The following is a 23,433-nucleotide window of genomic DNA, read 5'->3' as shown; positions in this document are numbered from 1 at the left end:
GAGTGCGACTGAGATCAAGTCTTTTCAGGGTCCACTATAAAATGCTTGGATAATATCTTGGTCATAGTGAACATACTTATCTTATCCCCAAACAATTTCTTCATCTTATCATCACATATGATTTCTCTTCTGTCTTCAGGATTCTGTAGATCATGCTCTTTAATATAGGCCCAGACCTTCTTAACAGCCCCAGCTCTTGATATTTCTTCATCACTGCCGAACAGTCCTGCCAACTCAGAACTTATCTTCAACTTCTTAGTAAGACTATTCTCTTTAATATCGCCACTATCTCCATGACTCCTCTTCTTCTTTCTTGTACGCTTAACAACTCCCTTTGGTGGCCTTCTGGAAGGTGCTGCTTGCATCCCTCTTCTGTTAGCAGCTGCCATCTTAATAGTATGTGAGTGTAACGACTGATTCAATTGTGAACTTAAGATACGGTTCTCTTTCTCCAATGCTTCTATTTTCTTTCTCATTCCTTCTTGTTCATCCCCTTCTTCTGCCCCTTCTTCTGCCCCTTCTTCTGCCTCTGCCTCTGCCTCTGCCTCTGCCTCGTCGTTTAACTTGTGATATCTATCTAATATCACTTTATTAATATCTTTCTTATGTTCAGATAACTCCTGCCCAAGTAATGCCTCTAAAGCTCTCCTTATCTTTTTCACTGTCACTTCATGATACTCTGATACCTTGAGTATCGCATCGATTGTAGGGATATATTCTTTTGCTTGGAAACTCATTGGTAAAGGAAGAAAAACAGTGAGACGAGAGAGTAGTGACTTGACCTTTATTCTACTCGCACCTACTTCTACCAATACTAATGAATTTATTTGGTCACTTCGTTCACTGAACACTAATGCATTTATTTAGGTCGTACTCAGCTCACTTCGTTCACTGAGTACTGGGCTCACTTATTATTTAGGTCCCCCATTAAGTCTATTACGCTTCTCATGAAGGGTATTCTTCTTGACCAACTTCTTTCTCTCCATTCGACTCAACTTTCTTGGATCAATCTCATCATCATTATCGTCCTCTCCTTTCTTATCAGTGTCATCAAGTTCAACCAACCATTGATTATCAACTTCTTTATTCTTTCCCTTATATCCCCATCTACCAACCCATTCTTCCTTCTCTTCATCATAAACTTGCCTTCCTCTTCTGGTTGTCTTTTTAATACCTTTGGCTTCTGCAAACTTCTCCCATTTGGTCTTTTCTTTAGGCTTTGGAAGTGCCTTTTCTCTTGGTAATTCATATAATGGATCTGGTAACTCTACGACTGTCAAATTCGTCTGTTCATCAACTTTTTTATTCGTCAGAGGAAGTGACAGAATTTGATTTATCAGTAATTGTACATTATCTCTTGTCACTTGTTTGAGGTATTTTTCTTTGGTTTCAATATCCGTTATCTTACTAGCATCTAATGGCGCCGGATCAAAAACCGCCAAATTTCCAAGATCATATTGAACTGGAATTTCCTTTTCCACTGACGCTGGTTTAAGTTCTGGTTTCAAAGTCGACATGCTAGTGAATGAAGAAAAGAGAAGGCTAATAGATCTGGATAGTAATGAAAATCCTGAAAAACTTTTTACCTCCCAATTTTTTTTTCACTTCAGATTACCTAATCAGTTTGAAGTAGTCTGAATACTCATTGAGAAGCTCATCTTTGGTTATACTTATTCCTAGGAATGGGTAGAAAGAGTCCTTTTCAACAGGTTGAACTAGATCCAACCAGCAGAATATATCATTGACCCTATAGTATTCAGCTGCATAAGGATTTAATTGAAAAGAAAGAGGAGGAATAGAATAGGAGTCCTTATCAAAGCCTGAGCATATCCTAAAACGAATTAAGTGCGAGTCCTCTTTGATGTGAACTTCTTTAACGCATCCTATATTTATGAAGAAGCCATGTTTGAAGGAGGTTAGAATTTCCTGCGTAAGAGAAGTGTCCATTGGTTTCGGTTTCTGTTTCTGTTTCGGTTCCGGGGCCAGCTTGGCCAGCTTGGTTAGCTTGGCTAGCTTAATAACTCTGTCGTATACTCTATCAACACCTTGAATATGCGTACCATTAAGATAGTTAAGAATACTAAGGATGTCACTTTCCACAACCTTATCTATGGAATAAAGAAGAGTGGAAAGTTTATAGTTCTTAGAATCATAATAGTAGATCAACGAGATGAATAAAATGATCTGCCTAATAACCGAGTCATTATAATTCTCAACAGCATAGTTTAAAGTGGCCATGAGGAGTACCCATTTAGTATCCAGAAGCTGTGATATTGTGAACAAATTAGATAGTTTCCACAGTATGTGATTTGAATTGATTATGGACTGATCGTCAAGATAACCAAGCAATTTCAACCTGTAGACGTTTAGTTTGTAGGAATCAGAAATGGCTGAACACTTTAAAGAATCCTTTAATAGTAGTAAAGTTGCTCCCAAGGAAACCTGTTCGTGTATAGATCTCTGGTAATGAACTTCAGTCATCAGGTGATAAACCTTGATGGTGGAGGAAACAAAATTGAATTGGTCCAAGAGTTCTTTGGGCAGAATGGGGGCAGAATCAAGTACCACTGAGCCAAATAGATCTTCTGCTAGGTATACTCTTTGAACTTTCAACTGTTTGAAGTAAATTTGATTCAATAATCGAGCAAGTAACTTGGGTTCTGACTGGACCAACACCAAATTGGACTCGTTATAAAGGTTCAAGCTATCCAAATCAGTGTTTGAGGTAACAGAATAACTTGTAAAACCCGGAATTTGGAAATTGTAGCCGGAACTAGCAAAATCAGACACCACAACGGCAGTTAGAGCTGAAGCCGACTGAAGTTGAGCTGTTAGGACTTGTTCAAGCTGCCCGAAACTGGTAACATCAACATCAGAGAAGAAATTTCGATTGGTTACAGAAGCCTTGAAGTTCCAGTGAATCGAGTCAATCTGGAAATCGTTCAATACCTCAGAAGCATTGGTACCGACAATACAGAACTTTTTGAATGTTGATTGACGGTAGATCGATTGTATGATAAATCGATCGAAAGTTTCCTTAACTAGAGTTGTAGAAACAATGATGATTGGGGTTTTAGAAAAGACCGAATCTTGTTTAATTTGAGTCTTTTGAAGATGGTTCATTTTGGAACCATCGTAGTGAGATTCTGGAAGATCATCGACGACTAACAAATGATCTTCAGAGAAGCCATTTTTGACCAAGAAGGAAGCCAGTGTAAAGCCAGAAAATATATTGTCAAGAACAATTAGACTGGGGGGAGAGTCATAATCGTCTAATAAGTTAAGAATAGTAGCCTTGTTACAACAAAGAACAGTATAATCATCGGAAAAAGACATGGATGGATAGAAAGAAAGAAAAACATATAGATAGATAGAGATCTATTATCGCGACAAACTACATATCATCGTCATCCTCTTCATGAGTCAAAACACAGTGCAAATCATGCCAATCGACTCCAGCGTATTTGCACTTGCTAATGCCATCGTCAACAAACTCGATGCTCTTATAAAAGGGAACCAACTTCTCCTTGGCAATAAGAACAACCCTATCGGCAACACATTGCTGGTTCATCTTCTGCAAATAGTCCTTCACAAGTAACGAGCCAAGTTTAAGTCCTCTGTATTTCTGGTCAATCACTACAGAGTGAATGCCAATGATCCTGGATCCTTCCACGTGACCCACCTTATCATTATTTGGTACTGTTGGATCCGGTAACAAGTCTTCTGTAAGCTTTGGAATACCCATCGTTCTCTCTGTTATTTTCTGATCATAAATCTTTGTACCCATTATGTGTCCAATGAGTGTTTCCTTCTTAACTGTGGATCTTGGTGGTGGAAGGATGAACTCGTCGTCGTCGTCTTGATCGTCCTGATCCTCTACTTTGTGCTCCTTCTTCATCTTCTTTTTCTCAACTGCTTCAGCTCCAATATCTTCAAATTCCCTCACAAAATAACCCGAAGAAAGCTCGGGACACACTGATAATCGATACTTGAGTTTCTCTCTGGACGCTCTTTCTGCATCGTCAAAACCCCTTGCCTCCAAAGCCTCTACTTGGTCGAGATCATATATGGTAAGTGGCCTAATGCACAAATGCTGAGGTCTTTGACGTGGTGGCTGTGTTTGACTTGGCGCTGACATGATGTTCACGATTGGTTAATGAATTCACTAAAAAGACACGTCTTGTCTTGTCTTGTTGCCGTCGTGTACGCTTTACTTTGCCGGTTGTTTTTTGTCGCAGCGTCGTAGCGTCGCGTCGATAAGTCGACCTGAAAACCAGTAGACAGGTAACTTTTCACTCATTCGGTTCACTTTCTTTATTCCTTTCCTTTCCTTTTCTTTATTTCCATCTTAAAATGTCTGAAGCTACTGAAGTAACATCCGTTTCAGAGGTTTCCTCTGTTCCGGCCATTCCCTCAATTCTTCCTCTTGAATTAATCGATAAGAGTATCGGTACTAAGATATGGGCTATTATGTCTGACTTCCATGAATTCGTAGGAACCTTGATTGGTTTCGATGATTTCGTCAATATTATATTAAGTGATGTGACAGAATATGATGTTGCCAAGAAAGAGGTTTCCAAGAAATCTAAGATGCTTATTTCTTCTAGGAATTTAGCTATGTTGGTTCCGAATGGAGATGGTCCTGAATTAAGTATGTAATAATATAATGAGCACACAGCAGCACACAGTAGCGCACAGTAGCACACGGTAGCGCACGGTAGCACCAACTGCACCAACTAGCAGCAGAGCACCAACTGCACACAGTAGCATTAGCACCAACTGCACCAACTGCACCAATTAGCACCAATTAGCACACAGTAGCACTGTACCAACTGCAGCAGAGCCCTCTCAGCTCTCTCAGCTCTCTCAGCTCTCTCAGCTCTCTCAGCTCTCTCAGCTCTCTCCGTTCGCTATCGTTCGCTATCGTTCGCTATGTCAACGCCTCAACAATAGTATCACTCATACGCCACAAAACAAACATAAACACAGATCTATACGGCTTAAACTGATGTGCAACAACATTCATCAACTCATAATCATTTATATACTTCTGCTTTCCAATACTAGGCTTTCGTTTCATCCTAGAAACAGTACCCTCACTGAATAACCCTTCAACTTCTTTCTGTAACTCTGGTCTATTCTTTAAATACACCGTGAATCCTCGCCGGATCCCTAAATCAGAAGCCTCAAAGATATCCAATCTTCCCATAGCAAACATAGCAAACATTGACGAAGACCAAGGTCCAACTCCTTTAAACTTTTCCAAATCTAATCGGAGATTAACGTCATCTATTTTACTAAAGTAGTCTTTATCAAATTTCACACCCTCTTCGATCTCGTCAATATCAAAATCCTTCATAAAGGCTTTGGAGAGTCTTCGAATATATTCTCCTTTCTTCATTGATAATCCGTATGTCCTTAACTCCTCTTCTTTTCTAGAATAGAAATCACTAGTTAGAGGAAACGATTTCCCGTCTTGACTCACATTTTCCACCAATTTCTGCTTGATCGAACTGGCAGCCTTTCCACTGAGCTGCTGTGAAATCAACCCACTTGCAAGCTTCTCGAAATAGAACTCACTATCCTTTTCATCAACTTTAGTGGCTGTCTTCAATCCTGAATCAAAAGGTCCTTGCTTAATATAGGCATCTAAGGATGGATCTTTATTCAAAACAAACTCTAATCCCTTAATAAATTCAGGTCTATGTGTCTTATGGAAAGCACTCGGAATAGATACTTTACTCTTGCTTAGTCTACTGTAGTATTTCAGATCAGGAATGATACTTTCGATCTGTTTGATTTTGATACGCTTTTTGTCGCTAGCCACAGAAACGTCGCTTTTTGTTTGGTCTGGCTTTCTTTTTGTCATTATCCGAGAGAGAAGACGCCTAGGTATAGAGAAGCTCAAGGAAGGAAGCTCATAGAAGCTAAAGCTGATGTACTTATTTCTCCGGTGGCGAGTGCAAATGCCCGGTGGCGAAGGCAAATGCCCGGTGGCGAAACGCGCGCATCTTCCGATGGCGAGTCGCGAGTGGCAATTCAATCATATAAATACACATCTATCCACCACCCTTCATCCATCAAACACTCTTCATCATTACCATTATCATGAGATTTACCATCCTTGTGGATGGAACAGACCAAATATTGACCACGGATCTCCCTGGAGACTTTGAAATTGCCGATTTCATGGCTTATATTGAATCTGAAACGGATATAAAGCCACAGGATCAGGTGCACGAATATGAGGGCAGGATTTTGCCACAGGGGGACAAGTACAAAATGCTAAGCGACTGGATACTCGAAGAAGAACCGTTGGTGATTCTCAAGAAGAAAAAGCTGGTGCCGGCTCAGGCAGCGGTGCCAGCTCCAGTGGCGTCTGCTGGATCCATTGGATCCATTGATTCGCCGTTTGTCAACTTGCAGATAGAACAACTCAGACAGCAGTTTATCCAGAATCCATCGACTCAATATCAGTTAGATCGAAAGCTTCGAGAGTCAATTAATGACAAAGAATTGTTTAAAAGTCAAATGATGGAACTGATGATGCAGAAACAGCAGGCAGAAATCCAGCAGAAACAGGAAATGGACCACATATATGCAAATCCTGATGACCCTGACAATCAGAAGAAGATTATGCAGTTGATAAGGCAACAGGCGATCGACGAGAATATGAAGATGGCTTACGAAGAGTCTCCAGAATCGTTTACTCAGGTTCATATGCTCTATATTAACTGTGAAGTCAATGGAGTGGCAGTTAAGGCCTTTGTGGATTCCGGTGCACAGATGACCATCATTTCTCCTGACTTGGCTATTAGATGTGGCTTAGATAAATTGATAGATAGGCGGTTTATTGGAGAAGCACGAGGTGTTGGTTCTGCCAAGATTGAAGGAAGGGTTCATTCTGCACCTCTAAAGATTGAAGGAGGTTACTTTTCGTGCAGTTTCACCGTGATAGCATCGCAGGTTGAAATGTTGTTAGGATTGGACATGTTACGTCGATTCAGGGCCAAAATAGACTTGGAAAAGAATAAATTGGTGATTGGAGAGGTGGAAACCAGCTTTCTTCCTGAGATAGAGTGTCCAAACGAGTTGAATGGAGAACCAGGACACGGATTTGGTGGTAATCTGTTTAGTAGAGAGACTCCAATGATAAACCAGCTAAAAAAACCAGCTAAAAGAGCTAAGAAGCAGAAAAGCCCTAAAGTTATACCGGACGCTCTAAAAGTGGATCAACTTGTGGCTATGGGATTTGATAGAAAGCAGGCCGAGTTGGCGTTGATACAGACTCAAAATAACATCGAGTTGGCAGCAGGAATGCTGTTTGACTAATCTTGATTCTCATTAAACTCTGCAAATTGTAAATGAGGATGAGTCTCGATGACGTTGGTACTAATTCCATTCCAGATCCATTCGACACGTCGGTTGGCACTTGGGAGTTTAAGCTTGGCCTGGAAGTTCTCAATAAAAGTGCGATCGTTGTGATTAATGTTGGTACTGAAAGTGGTGAACTCGTTATATATAGAGACGGCACTCCAGAATTGGAGCTTTCGAAGACAAGCAACGACCAAGGATGAGATCTGGCCACCGTTATTGCAGAATATGAAGACCGGATTATGCCTTTTATCTAATACTATCTCTAATACTCTAAGTACTTGATCATGATCAATTGGTATACCTCTATTTTTACCCTTATCTTTAGCATCTTTATCAGTTTCAACGTGTATAAGATCAATACTTTGATCCTTGCAAAACTGAACCAATGAACAGTCTGTCTCCTGAGTAATGGCATATGGAACAAGTGCTATCATGGTTTGTAGCTTTAGTGTCCTTAAGTATCTATAATTGATAGGTCGAGGATATGCACCTCTGAACAGTGTAGGTTCTATTTTGGAGAATTTGATAGGTGGAACAAGCTGAGCTGGCATGATGGTAGAAGGATGAGTAAGAGAAAGAGAGAGAGATAGATAGAGAGAGAGAGAGAGAATTGGTGATATTTTTATGCACCGCCTCATCCAGTGAGTGAAAAATTAAGGATAGATAGAGAAGAGAACTAAGAAGAGATCAAGTGAATGCTTATAGATTAGAATACATTATGGAGTTTTTGGAGCCGGAAACTGAACAAAGGACCAAATCTAAAGGAACAGATGATAAAACTGATAAAATGGTGAATGAATTGGGTGATAGCGTTGAAAAAATATACTCTGGAGTAGAATCCGAGGCCAAACAGGGGTGGACATCGTTGAGCGGGTTCTGGGGTAACTTTCAAAAGTCACTACCTGATTTAACCAAACAGGGAATATCCAAAACAAAGAATAAGTTGAACAATGATAAGAATATTGAAGTATTGAAGGAGAAATCAGAAAAGGTTATACATAACGTTAGTGATAATACCAGTAAGATGTTGGATACGTTGGACTCTCACTTAGAGAAAGTCGAGAGTGTCACGTATGGATACGCTACACACTTGACAACGCTTTTCAAGGCAAGAACAGGCCTTAATTTGGACATTGTTAGCAATACAGATTCTCTCAGTAGTGAGAAAGAATCAGAGGTATTATTCAACCTACCCAAAGGATTGGCCAGTAATAGAGTGGAGGCGCAGATGCATGAATTACAGACCAATAAGGATGGATATTTAAAGAAATTTAGCAACGAAGGAAGGGATTGTTTGAAAGACTATGAGTTGAAAGAAGAGGAGATTGAAGAAAAGAAGAGTCTATTGGAAACGAAGAATTCACCTGTTGCCGAGTTGTATAAAGAGCTTGTTCCAGAATCATTGGATGATGAATTCTTCTGGAAGTATTATTTTAGTACTAAAGGTGCAATCATCGGTGAAGAAAAGAGAAGAAAGGAACTACTCAAGAAGAGTGCTGAAGAGGAAGAAGAGGACTTTAAGTGGGATGATGATGAGTAACATAACATGTCTATTTTTCATATAGCGCGTATCTACTTAGGTAACTATTTTGGTTAAGTAGTTTTGTAAGTACTTTGTTCAGCATTGTTCAGCATCGTTGAGTATGACGCCGGTACGATCTCTTTTAGAGCTTACCAGATTGGCGGATGAACTTGTGGAACCGTTCAAGAAAAGTGGAGCGTACAAAACTAAGGCGCTCCTTATGAAGGCTCTTGAATGTATAGAGGTTTATAAGGCCAATAATGATTCTAAAGACAGCGGAAAATGCGAAGAGTCATTTATTTGTTATACGGCAGCATCGAAGCTTGTTAGTGAGATAATTCCAGGGACCAATGGCTTTGAGTCGTTGAACGAGAGTACTGATCTTGGGCAGTTTTATAATGATTTGGTCGATTACTTGGTGAGAAAGCGACCTCAGTATGACTCTATAAGGATGTATCTTCAGTCGAGGGCGAGGGTACAGAAGCCGACGATGGCAGAGCTGTCGAACCACTCATCAGGTGATTCATTGATGCTACGATTTAGAAGTTTGAAGAATGGCAATCCATCCAACAAGTCAGACGGATCTGACTTCCTCAAAAGTCTCTCAACTCAGTCGTTTATCACAGTGGAGCAACTCTCCAAAGCTTTGTTGAACTTTGGTTCTTCTATTTTCCTAATAGACTTCCGGCGCAAGCGTGAATTTGACCTAGATCATATAACTTTGACTGACAACATCATTCAATTAGACCCAGTATCTGTTCGAGAGAACTACAGTTGTCAGGACATTGCCGATTATTCCATGGTGACCAATACAGATCATCAAAAGAAGCTTTTCTTAACCCGTTCAAACTTCAAACTCGTTGTTTGTATGGACAGTACCTCTTCAGAGAATCACATCTCTCCTAAATTGCAACGACTCGTTCATATCCTACGACTTGAAGATAAATCCAATCCACTTATATTGGATGGTGGCTTTCAACGATGGGAGGCTGTAAATGATCATATAGGTATTCCAGCTACCGTTGACCATTCTATAGAGTCTGACGATACTTCTAGTATGGTTTCTACTTCATACAATGAAAGAAGGTTGATTAGAAATGTTAGCGAATATTTTGCTGCTCCAAAGACATCCAGTAGCAGTGATACTGTTCATAGCTATGCTTATTCTTCATCGCCATCTCCAATTCCATCTTTTCAAATGCCTAGTCAGCAGCATCGCTTAGCGCCTTCTCTACCGAGAAAACCAAGTACTATGCCTCCTACTATACCTTCTACTATGCCTCCTACGCTTGCAAGAAACCATGACGTTACCATAATGACAGGACTTGTCAATCTTCATAACTCGTGCTACTTAAACTCAGGACTACAGTGCCTTATGGGTACCAGAAAATTGATCCAGTTCTTTCTCAATGGGAATTATCGAAAGCATATCAACATGAACTCCAGACTCGGTTCTAAAGGCATATTAGCCAACGAGTTTGCATCTTTATGCACTCAAATGTTTAGAAGCACGAACGAATCAAAGCCCGCATACATTAATCCCATCCATTTTCGAAGAGTTCTTGCTTCTTTAAACAGTACATTTGATAACTGTGATCAACAGGATTGTGCCGAGTTTCTCACCTACTTGGTAGACTCTCTTCACGAGGACTTGAACGAAAATGGCAATCATCCAAAGCTTCCGGAACTTGGAAAAGAAGAGGAGCAACAAAGAGAAGCCTTGCCCATTCGTATTGCTTCAACTATTGAATGGGAAAGATACCTCAAGACCAACTTTTCCATCATAGTCGACATTTTCGAAGGTCAAATGATGTCTCTGTTGAAGTGCCTCCGTTGTGGAGACACTTCTACTACCTACAATTCCTTCAGTACTCTCAGTTTACCCATTCCAAAGAGTAGGACTGACCAATCGTTAACCTTAGAAGACTGTTTCAATGAGTTTGTTAGACCCGAGATTCTTGATGGTGACGATAAGTGGTTCTGTCCACGTTGTAAGAGTAAACAGAAATCCATAAAACATCTACGCATATCGAGGTTACCGCAGGTTCTATGTGTTCATTTGAAGCGTTTTAGAATGGACAATTACCTAAGCAAGATCAACAATTACGTGGGATATCCTGAGAACTTACAACTAGATAAGTATTGGCCTCAAGTCAAGTCAGACTTCGAAAGAGCCGAGCTGAGTAAGCTACCGGTTAGAGGACAAGTTCCTCCATTTAATTATAAGCTATTTGGAGTGATCAACCATTATGGAAACCTTATCAACGGTCATTATACAGCTTATGTGAAAAAGCACAGACATGGATGGTGCTTATTTGATGACCAAAACGTCTACAAGCATTGTAGAACGAGCAAAGTTGTGAACGGAGATGCTTATATACTTTTTTACGAAAGAAAGTAACAAATATAGAAATGTACCATTAATTAGTGTAGAAGAAAGTTCTTGACTGGTTCTCCAATATCCTTCAATGCCAACAAGAAGGTATCGTGACCGTAATAACTTTGTTCCTGAGATAGCTCGACGTGCTGAAGCTTGGAAGTATCAAGACCTTTTCTACGGCCTGCTTCTTTGAGCAGTTCATATATCTCTTTCTGTTGCCAAGCAGGGAAGAGGATATCAGACTCAACACCTATGACAAGAACGTCTTTGCCTGCAATTCTGCTCATACCTTCGACCAAATCCTCCTTGGCTTCTTCGGGAGAGAATCTTCTGCTTATACGATTCTCTTTCATTGGCTGGTTAAACTTACAACTCTCCATAGGTTTATAAACCAAGTCATTCACCGATAGATTTTCTCCTTTGAACCTCTTTTCTGCCTGAATGCGACTGTTAAAAGCCTGAGACCTTATTTTTTTACTCATATCAAAGAGATCCATGGCCTTAGAAATGTATAGAAGAGAATTAGCGTCATATTCAAGACACCATTTCTCTCCAGCATGATCCAAGTATGTCTCGATAAGGAAATCTGGGCATAGAGCAGGCTGACTAGATGGATCGGCTCTTTCCACACCAAATCTTTGTTCCCATTCAGGACCAGAACGATATGTCACAGTGGCAATCTCTCTGGCCAGCTTCATACCGCTATGGGGAGGAACACTGTCATAATAGTAGCCCTTATTCCACTTAGGATCCGTCATAAGAACCTGTCTTTGACAGAATCTCATAGCAATAGAATAGGGATGAGATTTAGCACATCCAGAGATTGATATCACCTTCTCTACCTCATCTGTAAACTCGTAGGCATATGCTAACGACTGCATTCCTCCCATAGATGCTCCTATAGAACAGTAAAGCTTAGACACACCGAAGTACTGACTGATAAGACGATGCTGTGCCCTAACCATGTCGTTGACCGATACAACCGGAAACGTAGTTGCATACTTTTCACCTGTAGAAGGGTCAATGGACATGGGACCAGTAGAGCCATAACAACCGCCTAGAACGTTTGTACATACTACGAAGTATTTTTCAGTGTCCAAATATTTCCCGGGGCCGATAAAATCCTCCCACCAACCCTTCGAGCGATTCTTCGAGGTGGAGTGCGCATGAGATGAAGCTGAGAGCCCCGTGTGAATGAGTATCACGTTGGATCTGGCTTCATTTAAATTTCCCCAGCACTCGTATGCAATATCAAATTCAGGCAAAAAGCCTCCATAGTCCAAGAAGATAGGCTCACCAGAGTGGAACATCTCTACATTTTTCCGGGAGATCTTCGAATACACCGGTTCTGGACCTTCTTCAATGAGCTTCTTGGACCGTCTCTCTAATTTCTCTAGACATGGGAACGACATCTGAGGATTAAGGGGACTACGTGGGTTTCGTGGGGTCTCGTTGACCGAACGAGACTCACTGACAGCTGCCGTATTCACTTCAGTAGGTCTGGGACTGAACAAAATACGAGAATTGGAAATTCCCCTTGTTCCCAGTAAGCCCAGTGAACGTGAGTCCAACAACCTCTTGGCTGTCGTCTTTAATTCAAGAATTCCCCTATTAATCATGCTTTCCGGTAGAATGAACTACTTGCTGAGAAATGATTAAAATCTCTGCATCTACTTGCCTTTTCCATCAGATTCAGCATCGTTTATTGGATATTGGCTTCATCGTCACTAATATAGCAAATGTGCTAAGATGGTGGGACCACGCAGAATCTTTAAGGGTGATGTTGAAATGGCACGTGACCAGTGCATACCGCTGCGAAGACTCAGTATCATTCAGGAGAAGATTCAAGAAGAACTAAGAAGAGCTAAGAAAAACTTCGAGAAACCTACTGTAATCAAGACAAGCCAAGAAATACCAACATAATCTTGTTACTGCTTACTTGCCCTATGGTTGCCGACTGTCCTTCTACTCCCTTATAGTTAACCTCATAGTCTTCCTATTGGGGAACTTTTTCCGCCTCACTTCGCGATAATGGCTTGTGATTTTTCTCATACTCACCGACTATCGACGCATACTAGATGCTTGCGTCGATCGCGTTTCTCAAAAGAGAAATAAATTCAAAGGGATTGTGTTGTTTCCCCGTCAATCAACTTTCTTTCTTCTTATATCATCATGAATTTTTCTGATTATATCAAGGACAAGGGAATATCCAAGGCTGTATTGCATGCCATTTTGGATCCGGTAGTTGGGGATTATAGGGATCTAGTTAAAATATACAAAATCGAACAAGATGATGAGGAGAAGGACGACAACGACGACGTTTCCTCTTCACTTACAGGTATTGCAGATCTCTTGGAACAGTATTTGAAATTTAATTCTAATTATTTAGACGATACCATAGTACTTCCTTCATCACGTGACTTTCTGGCTAATACAGCCTCATTCCAGACATCTTCACCGCCTTTACTCCCGATGTCATCCAGTTCACTCCCAGATGATGCACACAAGACAGACAAAGAGTTCCCTGACGGACGCCCGGATCTCGCTCCACCTCCGATTGATTCGTATCTCGATTAACGAGTTAGTATCCATTAGCTTCTAGCCATTCTGAGACGTCTTTCTTAGCTAGTTTCTCCCAAGCCAAGCTATTTTTGATTGAATCTAAACTTTGACGGAGTCCCTTTGTGTAACCAGTGGTATCCTGTTTAGAAAAGAAGCTGTCAATGTCATCATAAAGTTCTTTGGAAACAAGACGAGGCAAAAAGTTCTTGATAAGTCTGTCCAAAGTCCACATGGCAACCTCTTCTCTAAATCTTGAATAGTTCTTTTTGAAAAAGTTCCAGAACTTGACCTTGGTGACTGGATTCTCCACTAATGACATCGTTAGGAACGTATAATCCATCTCAAGAACATAATCAGAGAAGTAAAGGCTCAAAATATCTTTCAAGTACTTATCTGGATTGCCAATTGATCCCAATGCCTTCAAAGCGATCTCTGTAGAGTCGATGGATGAAGGATGCTTGGCTTCCTTTAGAATAGCATTTAAAGTCTCTTGATCACAAGTTTCTTTATTGCCCAAAAGAGTTTTGAACACTCCAAGTTTCAAAGATGGTTCGATTGACTGTCTCTGAATCAAATTGGTAGCATTGGTGATGGTTTCAGCAAGACCAGCAGCACCAGTCTCGGCAAAAAGCATAGATCTTAGCTTGAGTTGGGGAAGAGAGAGTTTTTCGACTGGTTCGGCAAAAATCTGATGGAATCTGGCTTTAAACAAATTCCGAGAGAACGCAACAAGCTTAGAGAGTATCTTAGTGTCAGAAAAGTAGAGTTGCTTTAATATTCCAAGTCTTTTAATCATTTCGATCCATACATTGACGTCTTTTTCGTCCTTAAGAGAATCAAGTAAATGAAGGAGCTGTGATGTCTTCATTAATCCTGCCTGTGCACCAGCAGCAGTATCGGCGATCAATCCAATCTTATCTTCAGCACTGAACTTATTCAAATTAGCCACGATATTGTCAAACAACGACTCTTCATAAATGACTCTATAGAATCCTTCAGTATTCTTGTTCAATTTGAGGAATCCGTTTGATGAAACCGTTGCACTTTTGGTTTTTCCGTCTGCTAATGCAGGAACGTTTGGAATCCACCAAACAATCTGATCCTCTTCTGGTTTGGCATCACCACTAGAAAAGAACCGCTTCTGAGAGATCAAGAGTTGACTATCTCCCACTTTCTCAAAGGAAATGTATGGATAACCAACAGCCCTGATCCAAGGAGCCACCGATGTGGTAATGTCTTGTCCTGACACAGTAGAAACAGCATCCCATAAGTCGTCTGACTTTGCATTCCCAAACGCATACTTCTTCAAGTACTTTGAAACACCTTTCAAGAAGACGTCAACACCAACGGTAGATGCCACCATACGAATGATGGAGCCACCTTTGAGATAAGAGATAGGATCAAAAATCTGATCAATTTCACTGGCTGTGTTAACACGGACCTCGATTGGATGAGAGTTCCTGAGACCGTCTAAGTCCAGTGCAACTTCAACACCGTTGGTGACAAAATCAGTGAATGTTTCCCATTCGGGATGCATCTCCTCGACGCAAAGAGAACCGACAAAGGTAGCGAAGGACTCGTTTAACCAAAGATCCGACCACCAGTTCATGGTGACGTAGTTACCAAACCAAGAATGGGCGATTTCATGAGAAACCACGTATGCAACGTTCTGCTGATAAGTTGCATCAGAGCTTTCTGGGTCGAACAATAATGCTGTGGCACGGAACGTCACCATACCCCAATTTTCCATGGCATTTGCACCAAATTGAGGAATAGCCAAAAGGTCCAACTTTGGTAATGGGTATTCGACATCAAAGATCTTCGACAAGAAGTCAACGTCATTCTGAGCAACGGAAAGTGCGAATTGTCCATTTTTGGATTGGCCGGGAATGGTATAGACACGAATAGGAAGAGTTTTACCACGATAAGGCTTGAGAGTATGTGCTTCAACGTGCTCAAACTTACCCACAGCCCATGCAATCAAGTACGTGGACATCTTTGGAGTGGTTTCAAACTGGACGTGTTTCAAAGTTTTGTCAAAGCCAGGACCTTTCTTGCCTGAGTCGAGAGTTTTAGAGGATAGGACGGGCATATTAGATAAAGCAGTAACTTCTTTATCAACCGTCAAGCCGATATCAAAGGTTGCCTTTCTATTTGGCTCATCATAGCATGGAAAGGCAGAACGAGCCTCTGCAGACTCGAACTGAGTCACTAGGATGTATTCTGTATCACCACCATTGACAGGTTCATAGTGAGAGGTATAAAAGCCTGCCATATCAGTCCTTATTTGACCAGTATAATGAATCTTTAAGCCAATGTGACCCTTGCTGATTGGTGCACCTGTGTTCAATTTGAATTCGACTGTCTCTCTGTCGTCATGTTTAGTGATGGCAGATACAGGAACGTCTGTCTCAGTTTTAGTAACGCTTGAAACGGCATTGGCAGACTGAAAGTTCAAGAATTTCTGGTGAAGTGTTATGCAATCTGTGGCAGAATTGACAGCAAATTGAATGTTGACGAGACCACTAAAGGTGTTCTTCTTAACATTCAAATCCAAAAGATGCACTTCATAGTGCAACGGTGTCACGTTAGAAGGTAATGCTTCATGAATAGAAGTATCTGGGAAAGTAGGATGCAATTTGGTTGACATATTGACTTGCAAAGCTGGTAAAAATCTGTGATTGAGTAGAAGAAGCTTACTTACAGATAGCCGAGAATTAAATAGTTGCATAAAAGAAGAGAACCGATCAAGATGCAGAGCGTACAGAGTGATTTATTTTTTGTCTTCGGCGGGACGATTGATTTGGAAATACAAGGACTTAACAAAACTACGCTTATTAGAAAAGATATATTGCACACTGGGTATATTAAATAGAGAAAGTCACACAAAAGAGCAAATGGTTATTCGACAGTGACAGATTTGGCCAAATTTCTAGGACGATCAGGATTGTTACCAGCTTCAACAGATAGATAATATCCCATCATCTGAAGGGGAATAATATTTACCAATCCTTGTAAGCAATCAACAGTTGTTGGCACCTCAATAATGGCGGAAGTCTTGGATTTATCGATCATTTTTTCACCTTCAGAACAGATGATGACCGGACGACCGTCTCTAGCAGTAACCTGCTGGATAGCAGAGTTAACCTTAGGAGAAAGTGAATCACGCGTTGCAAATGCAATGATGGGCATATTTTCATCGACTAAGGCAAGAACGCCGTGCTTTAATTCACCTGCCTGGACACCTTCGGCGTGAATATAAGAGATTTCTTTTATCTTCAAAGCTCCTTCAAGAGCCGAGGCATATTGGTAACCCCTACCAATGACCAACATCGATTCTTTACCGGTTAAATACTCGTGGCAGATCTCCTTAATATGAGCTTTCTTGCTGAGAACTTTGCCGATCATGGCAGGAATGTCTTTAAGACCATTAATGATCTCCTCGGCACGTGCACGATTGTCTATGACGTTACTGGAAATCTGCAACGCCAACATAACCAAAGCAATGAACTGTGAGGTGTAGGCTTTAGTAGAAGCAACACCAATTTCGGGTCCTGCATTGATATGGACACCACAGTCTGTTTCACGTGAGATACTGGAACCAACGGTATTAACAATACCGAGATTTAGAGCTCCAGCAGATTTACAATACCGTAGAGCCTGCATAGAGTCTGCCGTTTCACCAGATTGTGACACAAAGAGACATGTATCATCTCTGAAAACGGGAGGAGCTCTATCCAAAAAGTCGGAGGCCAATTCAACGGTGACCGGAATCCCAGTAAGCTCCTCGAAAAGAGGTCTAACAGCCATACACGAATGATAGGATGTACCACATGCCACCATAAGGTATCTTCTGGAATGGCGAATGGTGATAAGATAATCTTTGACACCACCAAGGGTGACGGTCTTCTTGTTGAAGTTGATACGACCACGCATGGTGTTGAAAGTAGAGTCTGGTTGTTCAAAGATCTCCTTGAGCATAAAGTGATCAAAGCCACCTTTCATAATCTCAGCAAGCTGCATCTCCAAGGTATGAACGGGTCTTGTAGTCGATGTACTTGCACTACGACGGGCACGATGGATATGTAATTCACCATTATCTATGTGTGCAATGTCATCATCTTCCAAGAAGAGAACCTTTTTGGTATGTTCGACTACAGCGGAAGCATCCGAAGAGACGAAAAACTCAATAGGCTTACTGAAATCAGGTAAAATTGCACGAGATTCCGACTTTCTGATGGCCATGGTGTTTTTAGGAGGATGAGTTCTAATAGCGCCGTTGGAAGAGCTGTCTTTGACGTCGTCGTTGATGAATTCAACGTCAACAAAGTCAACCTTCAACTTCTGCTCGGTCTTAACACCAATGAGTAAGGGAGAGCCTTTTCTAGTGGCAATCATCTCGTTAGGATACCTAACAGATTTGATTAACAAACCATAAGAACCTTGAAGTTGATACAAGACCTCTTTGGCAAGTTGATAGAACTCAAGGTCTTGATCTTTATCATAGTAGTATTTAAACAGCTTGGCAATTACCTCAGTATCCGTATCAGATCTGAAGGTAAAACCTTCACCTTTAAGGAAGGTCTTGAGCTCTCTATAGTTAGTGATAATGCCATTATGGACAACGATGAACTCATTGTTATCATCTGAAGGTTGAGGATGGCAATTGGCCTGAGTAACACCTCCATGAGTGGCCCATCTAGTATGAGCAATACCCACGTGATTATGAAACATCTCTGAGATGTCAGGGTGATGGTTGATAATCTCTTCTTTAAGTTTGGACACCTTTCCAACTTGACGGTATAAAGCAATCTCTCTAACGGGAGAGTTCTCATCAAAGTCATTCTCTCCGTCAATGCCAATACCTGCAGAATCATAGCCTCGATATTCCAACTTGGTCAAACCTTCTACTAGAGTATCGATGATCTGACCTCTGGATCGGTCGACGTTATAATTGGCATAGCCAAAGATTCCACACATGATGAAGCCAGATTAATAATCAAGGAGAAATAACGAGAGTTCACTTTCGACGGATTTATAGCGATCCTGTAGCAGAATAATTCGAAACCTTAAAGCGGCAGACCACGTAAGATGATTTATGAAAGGTTCTGTTGGTGAATAGAATATGAAAAGATTTAGGCGCTAGAATAGGATGTTTATCTATTTCCGTTTTGGCCAGCGAACCATTTACGAATGCTTGGTGAGCGACCAATTACAAATACTTAATGAACGAAGTGAGCTAAGTATGAGTGGGGGAGGGTGCCACCGAACGTATCTATTGGGCCTCCAGTGGGCCTCCAAGTGGCCTCCAAGTGGCCTCCAAATGTTCTGAAAATGGTTATCCAAGTATTACGTAATCGTTACATTATCATCACGTGACGATCCGCACATGACCGTTTACAATCCTTACATGCATTAAATTAACTGTACATTACTTCCTCTTCAGCCTACCTTCAAATCCAGCACGGGCTCTCTTAACATAAGCTCTGGAAAGCTTCTTATGCGATGGTAACTGTTTGACCTGATCTTTGCTACTCTTTCCTTTATTCTCCTTTCTAATGCGAATATTCTCCTGCCTTCTGTCCTCCTTAGCATGCTTCATCTCTCTGACACCTCTCACCCTCTCTCCCCATTGTCTCTTGGTTTTTCTCTTAACAGCTTCCTTCCTTTTAAGTGCTTTCTTTAGCAATTGTTCGTCATCTTTGATCTTAATTCCTTCAACACTTGCCATAGCATGACTCCATTGCTTCTTCTTTTCAAGTGCTTCTCTTTTTTCTGCTCCAACATTGTTCATTTTCTCTTTTTCTCTCCAGATCTTATTCAAGTTACCTTTGAGATCTTTATGTGCTGTTCCTTTCTTCACTTTAGTTCTTCTAGTTCCACTTAAATCCGTTCGCACCTTTTCTCCATCACCAAATTCAATGTTTCCGTAAAATACAGAACTTGCAGAACTTTCTGCTTCTTCGTCACTACTACTATCTTCATCTCCATCTTCTTCTTCGGCCTCTATGACCTCAGGCACTCCTTCTTTACCAGTTTTCTTCTCCTCCTCCTTTTTCATGTTCTTTAATTGCCACTTTCTTCTTCGTTCGTCTAAAATTTGTTGTCTAGATGTAGCAGCACCAGGAACATTTGTACCTGGTGCCTTTCTTCTAGCTCTCATACTGCTGATCTTGGCTGAAAGTTTCGATCTTAATTCTGCAAGATGCTTCTCTTTCTCTTTCTTTTCTTCTTCACTAAGTTCTTTCTTCGGTTCTTTCTTCGGTTCTTCATTAAGTTCTTTCTTGGAGTCTTTCTTGGAGTCCTTCTTGTCTATCTTGGTGTCCATCTTAATGTCCTTCTTGTCCATCTTAATGTCCTTCTTGTCCATCTTAATGTCCTTCTTGTCCATCTTAATGTCCTTCTTGTCCATCTTAATGTCCTTCTTGTCCATCTTGGTGTCCTTCTTTTCCTCCTTCCTCACCACCTTAGTGCCAGGTATCGTCACAGGAACGGCTTCTTTCTCCCGATTCCTTAAAACCTCTTCGGCTGTAACCTCGTTACTCTGATTGGGGTCTAGTTTCTTCCTCTTGTTTTGTTTCCTCTCCTCTTTACTCTTTCTTTTCTGTTTCCATTGATTAGAGGTATCATCATCATAGTAGTACTTGGCAGGTATTAAAGACAGTAATCCATCAAATGCATTAGCATGTGCTTTCAATCGTTCCTTCAAATTATGTTAGTAATATATTCAGTCAATGTATATTCCTTCTTACTTACTTCTAGAGAGTTGACCATCTTCTAATGTTGGGTTTCTTCCTCTTTCTGTTCAATAAATAGGTCGTATCTTTTGTTAGCTATAAAATTTTTCACTATTGAAGTTTTTCACTTTAGATTCCTTAGTTTCCTCTTTGGGAATAGTTAGTGACTGAACCGAATCATAGGAGCCGTTGGAGCCGTTGGAGCCGTTAGACCAGTTGGAGTTATAAACCTCAGAGGACCAAAAAGGCATAAATACTATCACTACTGAGGCATGCATGAGGTTATCTCTTTATCATTCTCCCAAAAATCAAACAACGTTCTCACTCATTTCTACAATCTTCAAGAATCTCTTCTATACGATGGCTCTCTGAGTGGTAAGATTGACAACGGTATCCATTTATTGCGCAAAAGAGGCAACGACCGAAGAACCTTCAATTACTATCCACGAGCATTACTTTGGGATTTTTACAATGGATTCGGTGCCCTTAGTAAGTACGAATATTTCGAACCTAAGATAGACATGAAGTCTCTTAGTGAAAAGTTTGACTCGGACACTACGCTTACTACAGATGATGAAAAATTGGGTAAGAATGGGTACCAGAAAGCTCTAGATGGAGGAAAAGCAACAGGAGATCTGGCTGACCATTCCAGAATGAAATATTGGTCGGATTTCTCTAAGGTCATCTATCGACCCGAGTCCTTAATGAGGCTTGATAGATGGGAGTATTCGTTTGATACTCAGCAAGGGCATCTTCGATCTCATCCTGAAATCCGATTTGATCGATACGACGTGGGCTGTGATGAATTTGATGAGGATCATAGTGCTGGAATAGATGCCGTAGAGGATAATTTCCGTAGGATATTGGAGAATTGCGACACTATAAACGGTCTTAATACTATTACCGAGTTGGATACTTCTTGGGCTGGATTCACCAATAAATTTCTAACTATTGTGAAGGATCAGTATCTTCCTAAAGCTCCTATTTTTGTCTGGTCTCTTACGGATGATGGTGCTACCAAATCGTTACCTTTAGTTAGACAGATTTCTAGAATTAAGTCACTGGTAGCACTATTGAACAACTCTTCATTATATATGCCTGTCAGCACTTATCCAGAGGATGTTTTGCCACAGTGGGTGGATGCTAAGAGCAATTGGCAGATAAGCAGTTATCAAGTGGTACCTATGGAACTTGTAAACCAATTGATTTTACCATTAGAGAGCTCTCGAAGGGTTAGTCTGAACGAGTTTGCCGCAGGATTGACTGGAGACAGTACCGAACGCAATATCGTCTCTGACATCAATCTTCCTAAAGGTTGCATATCTTGTAAGAATACATTCAGGTCTGCCAAACCTCGAAACACGCATGTATTTGGCAAATCCACCATTGGAGATTGTAAGGTGGATGATACGGAGTCTTTGAAGGAGTACGGTACTTCAGAAAGATGTATAAGAAGATACAGACAGAATATTCCGTTTGATAATACCTTGGATTCGTTTCCTAAACAGTTCAGAGAGGCTACAGATTCGTTTGAATGGTGTTCGTTAGAGATTACCGATAAACCAAAAGATTCATTAGATGAGATGCTCCGAATTGTGTCTAGATACTGTCGAGACGACGAAAGAGAGGACTTAAAGGATAGTCTATCCAATCTTAAAGAGCAGTACGAATGGGGATTTGAAGACGATGAAGAATACGATTAAAGTTAGATATCTAAATCGAAAGCATTATCAAAGTAACCTCTGTATTTGAACTGCTGACCTGCATTCTTTAATCTGGCGAAGTCGTCGGGCTCAAGTTCGAATTCAAAGATCTTGAAGGTGTTCTTCATCCTCTCTGGATTACTGGAAGTAGTAATAGGAAGTACACCAGATTGATAGACCCATCTAAGTAATAACTGGTTCGGCTGAACGTGATATTTTTCAGAGAGCTCCTCAATAACGGGCTCTGCAGGTCTATTGGCACCAACTTTACTAGAGAACATTGGAGTTAAAGGAGCATAAGCTTCAACAAGCATTTTATGTTGTCTACAGAACTCCACCACGCGATGTTCTTGCTGATATAAATGATACTCAACCTGATCTACTTGAGGCTGATGCTTGCAAATTTTAAAGATACGCTTCAATAGAGGAACATCAAAGTTGGAAACACCGATGTTTCGAACAAGTCCTTCTTCAAGTAACCGTTCCATCTGCTTCCAGGCCTCTTCTACCGTGATGTTGCATGTTTCTTTGCAAAAATAAGGGCCGTGGATCAGAAACAGATCAATGTAATCAACTTTCATGAGTCTCAAACTCTTATGAAGTGACTCATAGGGTCCTGATGGAGTACAGGATGGAAGTAGTACACCTTTCCATTTCCATCCTTGATCATACTTATCAGTAATCCACACCTCAGACCTCGGTATCCCTGATCTTCTAATAGCTTCACCAATTTCTACTCTGGTTAGATAACATTCTGCAGTATCTAAATGTCTAAATCCAGAGTGAAGTGCACTAACTAAAACAGTCACTAAATCCTCATCTATTGTTTCCATTCCAAGCTTTGGATCTGTTTGTTTCTTCACTCGATGCTTGGTTCCTGTTCCAAATCCAACTCCTGGAATGGTATCAGAAGAGAGCAATGTGACCTTTGGGACCTTTGGGACCTTTGGGACCTTTGGGACCTTTGGGACCTTTGGAAGAACCTCTCCAGTCATAGTCGTAGTAGTAGTCACAATATCACCAGATATGTACCGTATGCACCGCCACATCTGCTTTTCTGCTGAGCTCTGAACGCCACATCCATCAGCCCTTGCTCCATATTTCTTATCTCCCTCCATTCATCTTGTGCTTCCTCTACTAACACCCCAATTA

At 40.9% G+C, this 23,433-nt stretch overlaps 16 protein-coding genes across 16 annotated transcripts; 6 read left to right on the top strand and 10 right to left on the bottom strand.

Moving 5' to 3' along the window:
- Nucleotides 1-14: 14 nt before the first annotated feature.
- FOA43_004268 (uncharacterized protein) lies at nucleotides 15-737 on the bottom strand (the record flags this gene model as incomplete). Its single annotated transcript, XM_038924511.1, is given in 2 exon segments — nucleotides 15-718; nucleotides 734-737. The coding sequence occupies 2 exon segments, from the start codon at nucleotides 735-737 to the stop codon at nucleotides 15-17; spliced, it is 708 nt and encodes a 235-aa protein (XP_038780439.1).
- A 174-nt stretch (nucleotides 738-911) lies between these two features.
- On the bottom strand, nucleotides 912-1,414 carry FOA43_004267 (uncharacterized protein; the record flags this gene model as incomplete). Its single annotated transcript, XM_038924510.1, has 2 exons — nucleotides 912-1,286; nucleotides 1,409-1,414. The coding sequence occupies 2 exons, from the start codon at nucleotides 1,412-1,414 to the stop codon at nucleotides 912-914; spliced, it is 381 nt and encodes a 126-aa protein (XP_038780438.1).
- Nucleotides 1,415-1,611: 197 nt separating this feature from the next.
- FOA43_004266 (uncharacterized protein) lies at nucleotides 1,612-3,336 on the bottom strand (the record flags this gene model as incomplete). Its single annotated transcript, XM_038924509.1, has 1 exon — nucleotides 1,612-3,336. The coding sequence occupies one exon, from the start codon at nucleotides 3,334-3,336 to the stop codon at nucleotides 1,612-1,614; it is 1,725 nt and encodes a 574-aa protein (XP_038780437.1).
- Nucleotides 3,337-3,394: 58 nt separating this feature from the next.
- Nucleotides 3,395-4,138, bottom strand: FOA43_004265 (uncharacterized protein; the record flags this gene model as incomplete). Its single annotated transcript, XM_038924508.1, has 1 exon — nucleotides 3,395-4,138. One exon carries the CDS (start codon nucleotides 4,136-4,138, stop codon nucleotides 3,395-3,397), a length of 744 nt encoding a protein of 247 aa, XP_038780436.1.
- A 215-nt stretch (nucleotides 4,139-4,353) lies between these two features.
- On the top strand, nucleotides 4,354-4,659 carry FOA43_004264 (uncharacterized protein; the record flags this gene model as incomplete). Its single annotated transcript, XM_038924507.1, has 1 exon — nucleotides 4,354-4,659. The coding sequence occupies one exon, from the start codon at nucleotides 4,354-4,356 to the stop codon at nucleotides 4,657-4,659; it is 306 nt and encodes a 101-aa protein (XP_038780435.1).
- Nucleotides 4,660-4,930: 271 nt separating this feature from the next.
- On the bottom strand, nucleotides 4,931-5,869 carry FOA43_004263 (uncharacterized protein; the record flags this gene model as incomplete). The annotated part of the gene is made up of 1 exon (XM_038924506.1): nucleotides 4,931-5,869. One exon carries the CDS (start codon nucleotides 5,867-5,869, stop codon nucleotides 4,931-4,933), a length of 939 nt encoding a protein of 312 aa, XP_038780434.1.
- Nucleotides 5,870-6,108: 239 nt separating this feature from the next.
- Nucleotides 6,109-7,332, top strand: FOA43_004262 (uncharacterized protein; the record flags this gene model as incomplete). The annotated part of the gene is made up of 1 exon (XM_038924505.1): nucleotides 6,109-7,332. The coding sequence occupies one exon, from the start codon at nucleotides 6,109-6,111 to the stop codon at nucleotides 7,330-7,332; it is 1,224 nt and encodes a 407-aa protein (XP_038780433.1).
- A 763-nt stretch (nucleotides 7,333-8,095) lies between these two features.
- Nucleotides 8,096-8,917, top strand: FOA43_004261 (uncharacterized protein; the record flags this gene model as incomplete). The annotated part of the gene is made up of 1 exon (XM_038924504.1): nucleotides 8,096-8,917. One exon carries the CDS (start codon nucleotides 8,096-8,098, stop codon nucleotides 8,915-8,917), a length of 822 nt encoding a protein of 273 aa, XP_038780432.1.
- Nucleotides 8,918-9,020: 103 nt separating this feature from the next.
- Nucleotides 9,021-11,300, top strand: FOA43_004260 (uncharacterized protein; the record flags this gene model as incomplete). The annotated part of the gene is made up of 1 exon (XM_038924503.1): nucleotides 9,021-11,300. The coding sequence occupies one exon, from the start codon at nucleotides 9,021-9,023 to the stop codon at nucleotides 11,298-11,300; it is 2,280 nt and encodes a 759-aa protein (XP_038780431.1).
- Nucleotides 11,301-11,323: 23 nt separating this feature from the next.
- FOA43_004259 (uncharacterized protein) lies at nucleotides 11,324-12,898 on the bottom strand (the record flags this gene model as incomplete). Its single annotated transcript, XM_038924502.1, has 1 exon — nucleotides 11,324-12,898. The coding sequence occupies one exon, from the start codon at nucleotides 12,896-12,898 to the stop codon at nucleotides 11,324-11,326; it is 1,575 nt and encodes a 524-aa protein (XP_038780430.1).
- Nucleotides 12,899-13,451: 553 nt separating this feature from the next.
- On the top strand, nucleotides 13,452-13,856 carry FOA43_004258 (uncharacterized protein; the record flags this gene model as incomplete). Its single annotated transcript, XM_038924501.1, has 1 exon — nucleotides 13,452-13,856. The coding sequence occupies one exon, from the start codon at nucleotides 13,452-13,454 to the stop codon at nucleotides 13,854-13,856; it is 405 nt and encodes a 134-aa protein (XP_038780429.1).
- A 4-nt stretch (nucleotides 13,857-13,860) lies between these two features.
- FOA43_004257 (uncharacterized protein) lies at nucleotides 13,861-16,491 on the bottom strand (the record flags this gene model as incomplete). Its single annotated transcript, XM_038924500.1, has 1 exon — nucleotides 13,861-16,491. One exon carries the CDS (start codon nucleotides 16,489-16,491, stop codon nucleotides 13,861-13,863), a length of 2,631 nt encoding a protein of 876 aa, XP_038780428.1.
- Nucleotides 16,492-16,742: 251 nt separating this feature from the next.
- Nucleotides 16,743-18,821, bottom strand: GFA1 (glutamine--fructose-6-phosphate transaminase (isomerizing); the record flags this gene model as incomplete). The annotated part of the gene is made up of 1 exon (XM_038924499.1): nucleotides 16,743-18,821. The coding sequence occupies one exon, from the start codon at nucleotides 18,819-18,821 to the stop codon at nucleotides 16,743-16,745; it is 2,079 nt and encodes a 692-aa protein (XP_038780427.1).
- Nucleotides 18,822-19,272: 451 nt separating this feature from the next.
- Nucleotides 19,273-20,615, bottom strand: FOA43_004255 (uncharacterized protein; the record flags this gene model as incomplete). The annotated part of the gene is made up of 2 exons (XM_038924498.1): nucleotides 19,273-20,544; nucleotides 20,598-20,615. 2 exons carry the CDS (start codon nucleotides 20,613-20,615, stop codon nucleotides 19,273-19,275), a joined length of 1,290 nt encoding a protein of 429 aa, XP_038780426.1.
- A 235-nt stretch (nucleotides 20,616-20,850) lies between these two features.
- Nucleotides 20,851-22,281, top strand: FOA43_004254 (uncharacterized protein; the record flags this gene model as incomplete). The annotated part of the gene is made up of 1 exon (XM_038924497.1): nucleotides 20,851-22,281. The coding sequence occupies one exon, from the start codon at nucleotides 20,851-20,853 to the stop codon at nucleotides 22,279-22,281; it is 1,431 nt and encodes a 476-aa protein (XP_038780425.1).
- A 2-nt stretch (nucleotides 22,282-22,283) lies between these two features.
- Nucleotides 22,284-23,399, bottom strand: FOA43_004253 (uncharacterized protein; the record flags this gene model as incomplete). Its single annotated transcript, XM_038924496.1, has 1 exon — nucleotides 22,284-23,399. One exon carries the CDS (start codon nucleotides 23,397-23,399, stop codon nucleotides 22,284-22,286), a length of 1,116 nt encoding a protein of 371 aa, XP_038780424.1.
- Between the last annotated feature and the right edge of the window lie 34 nt (nucleotides 23,400-23,433).

Source organism: Brettanomyces nanus, chromosome 4, assembly GCF_011074865.1.
Source record: "Brettanomyces nanus chromosome 4, complete sequence".
NCBI lineage: Eukaryota > Fungi > Ascomycota > Pichiomycetes > Pichiales > Pichiaceae > Brettanomyces > Brettanomyces nanus.
The sequence above is the reverse complement of the archived record's forward strand: the minus strand, read 5'-3'. Positions and strand labels throughout refer to the sequence as shown.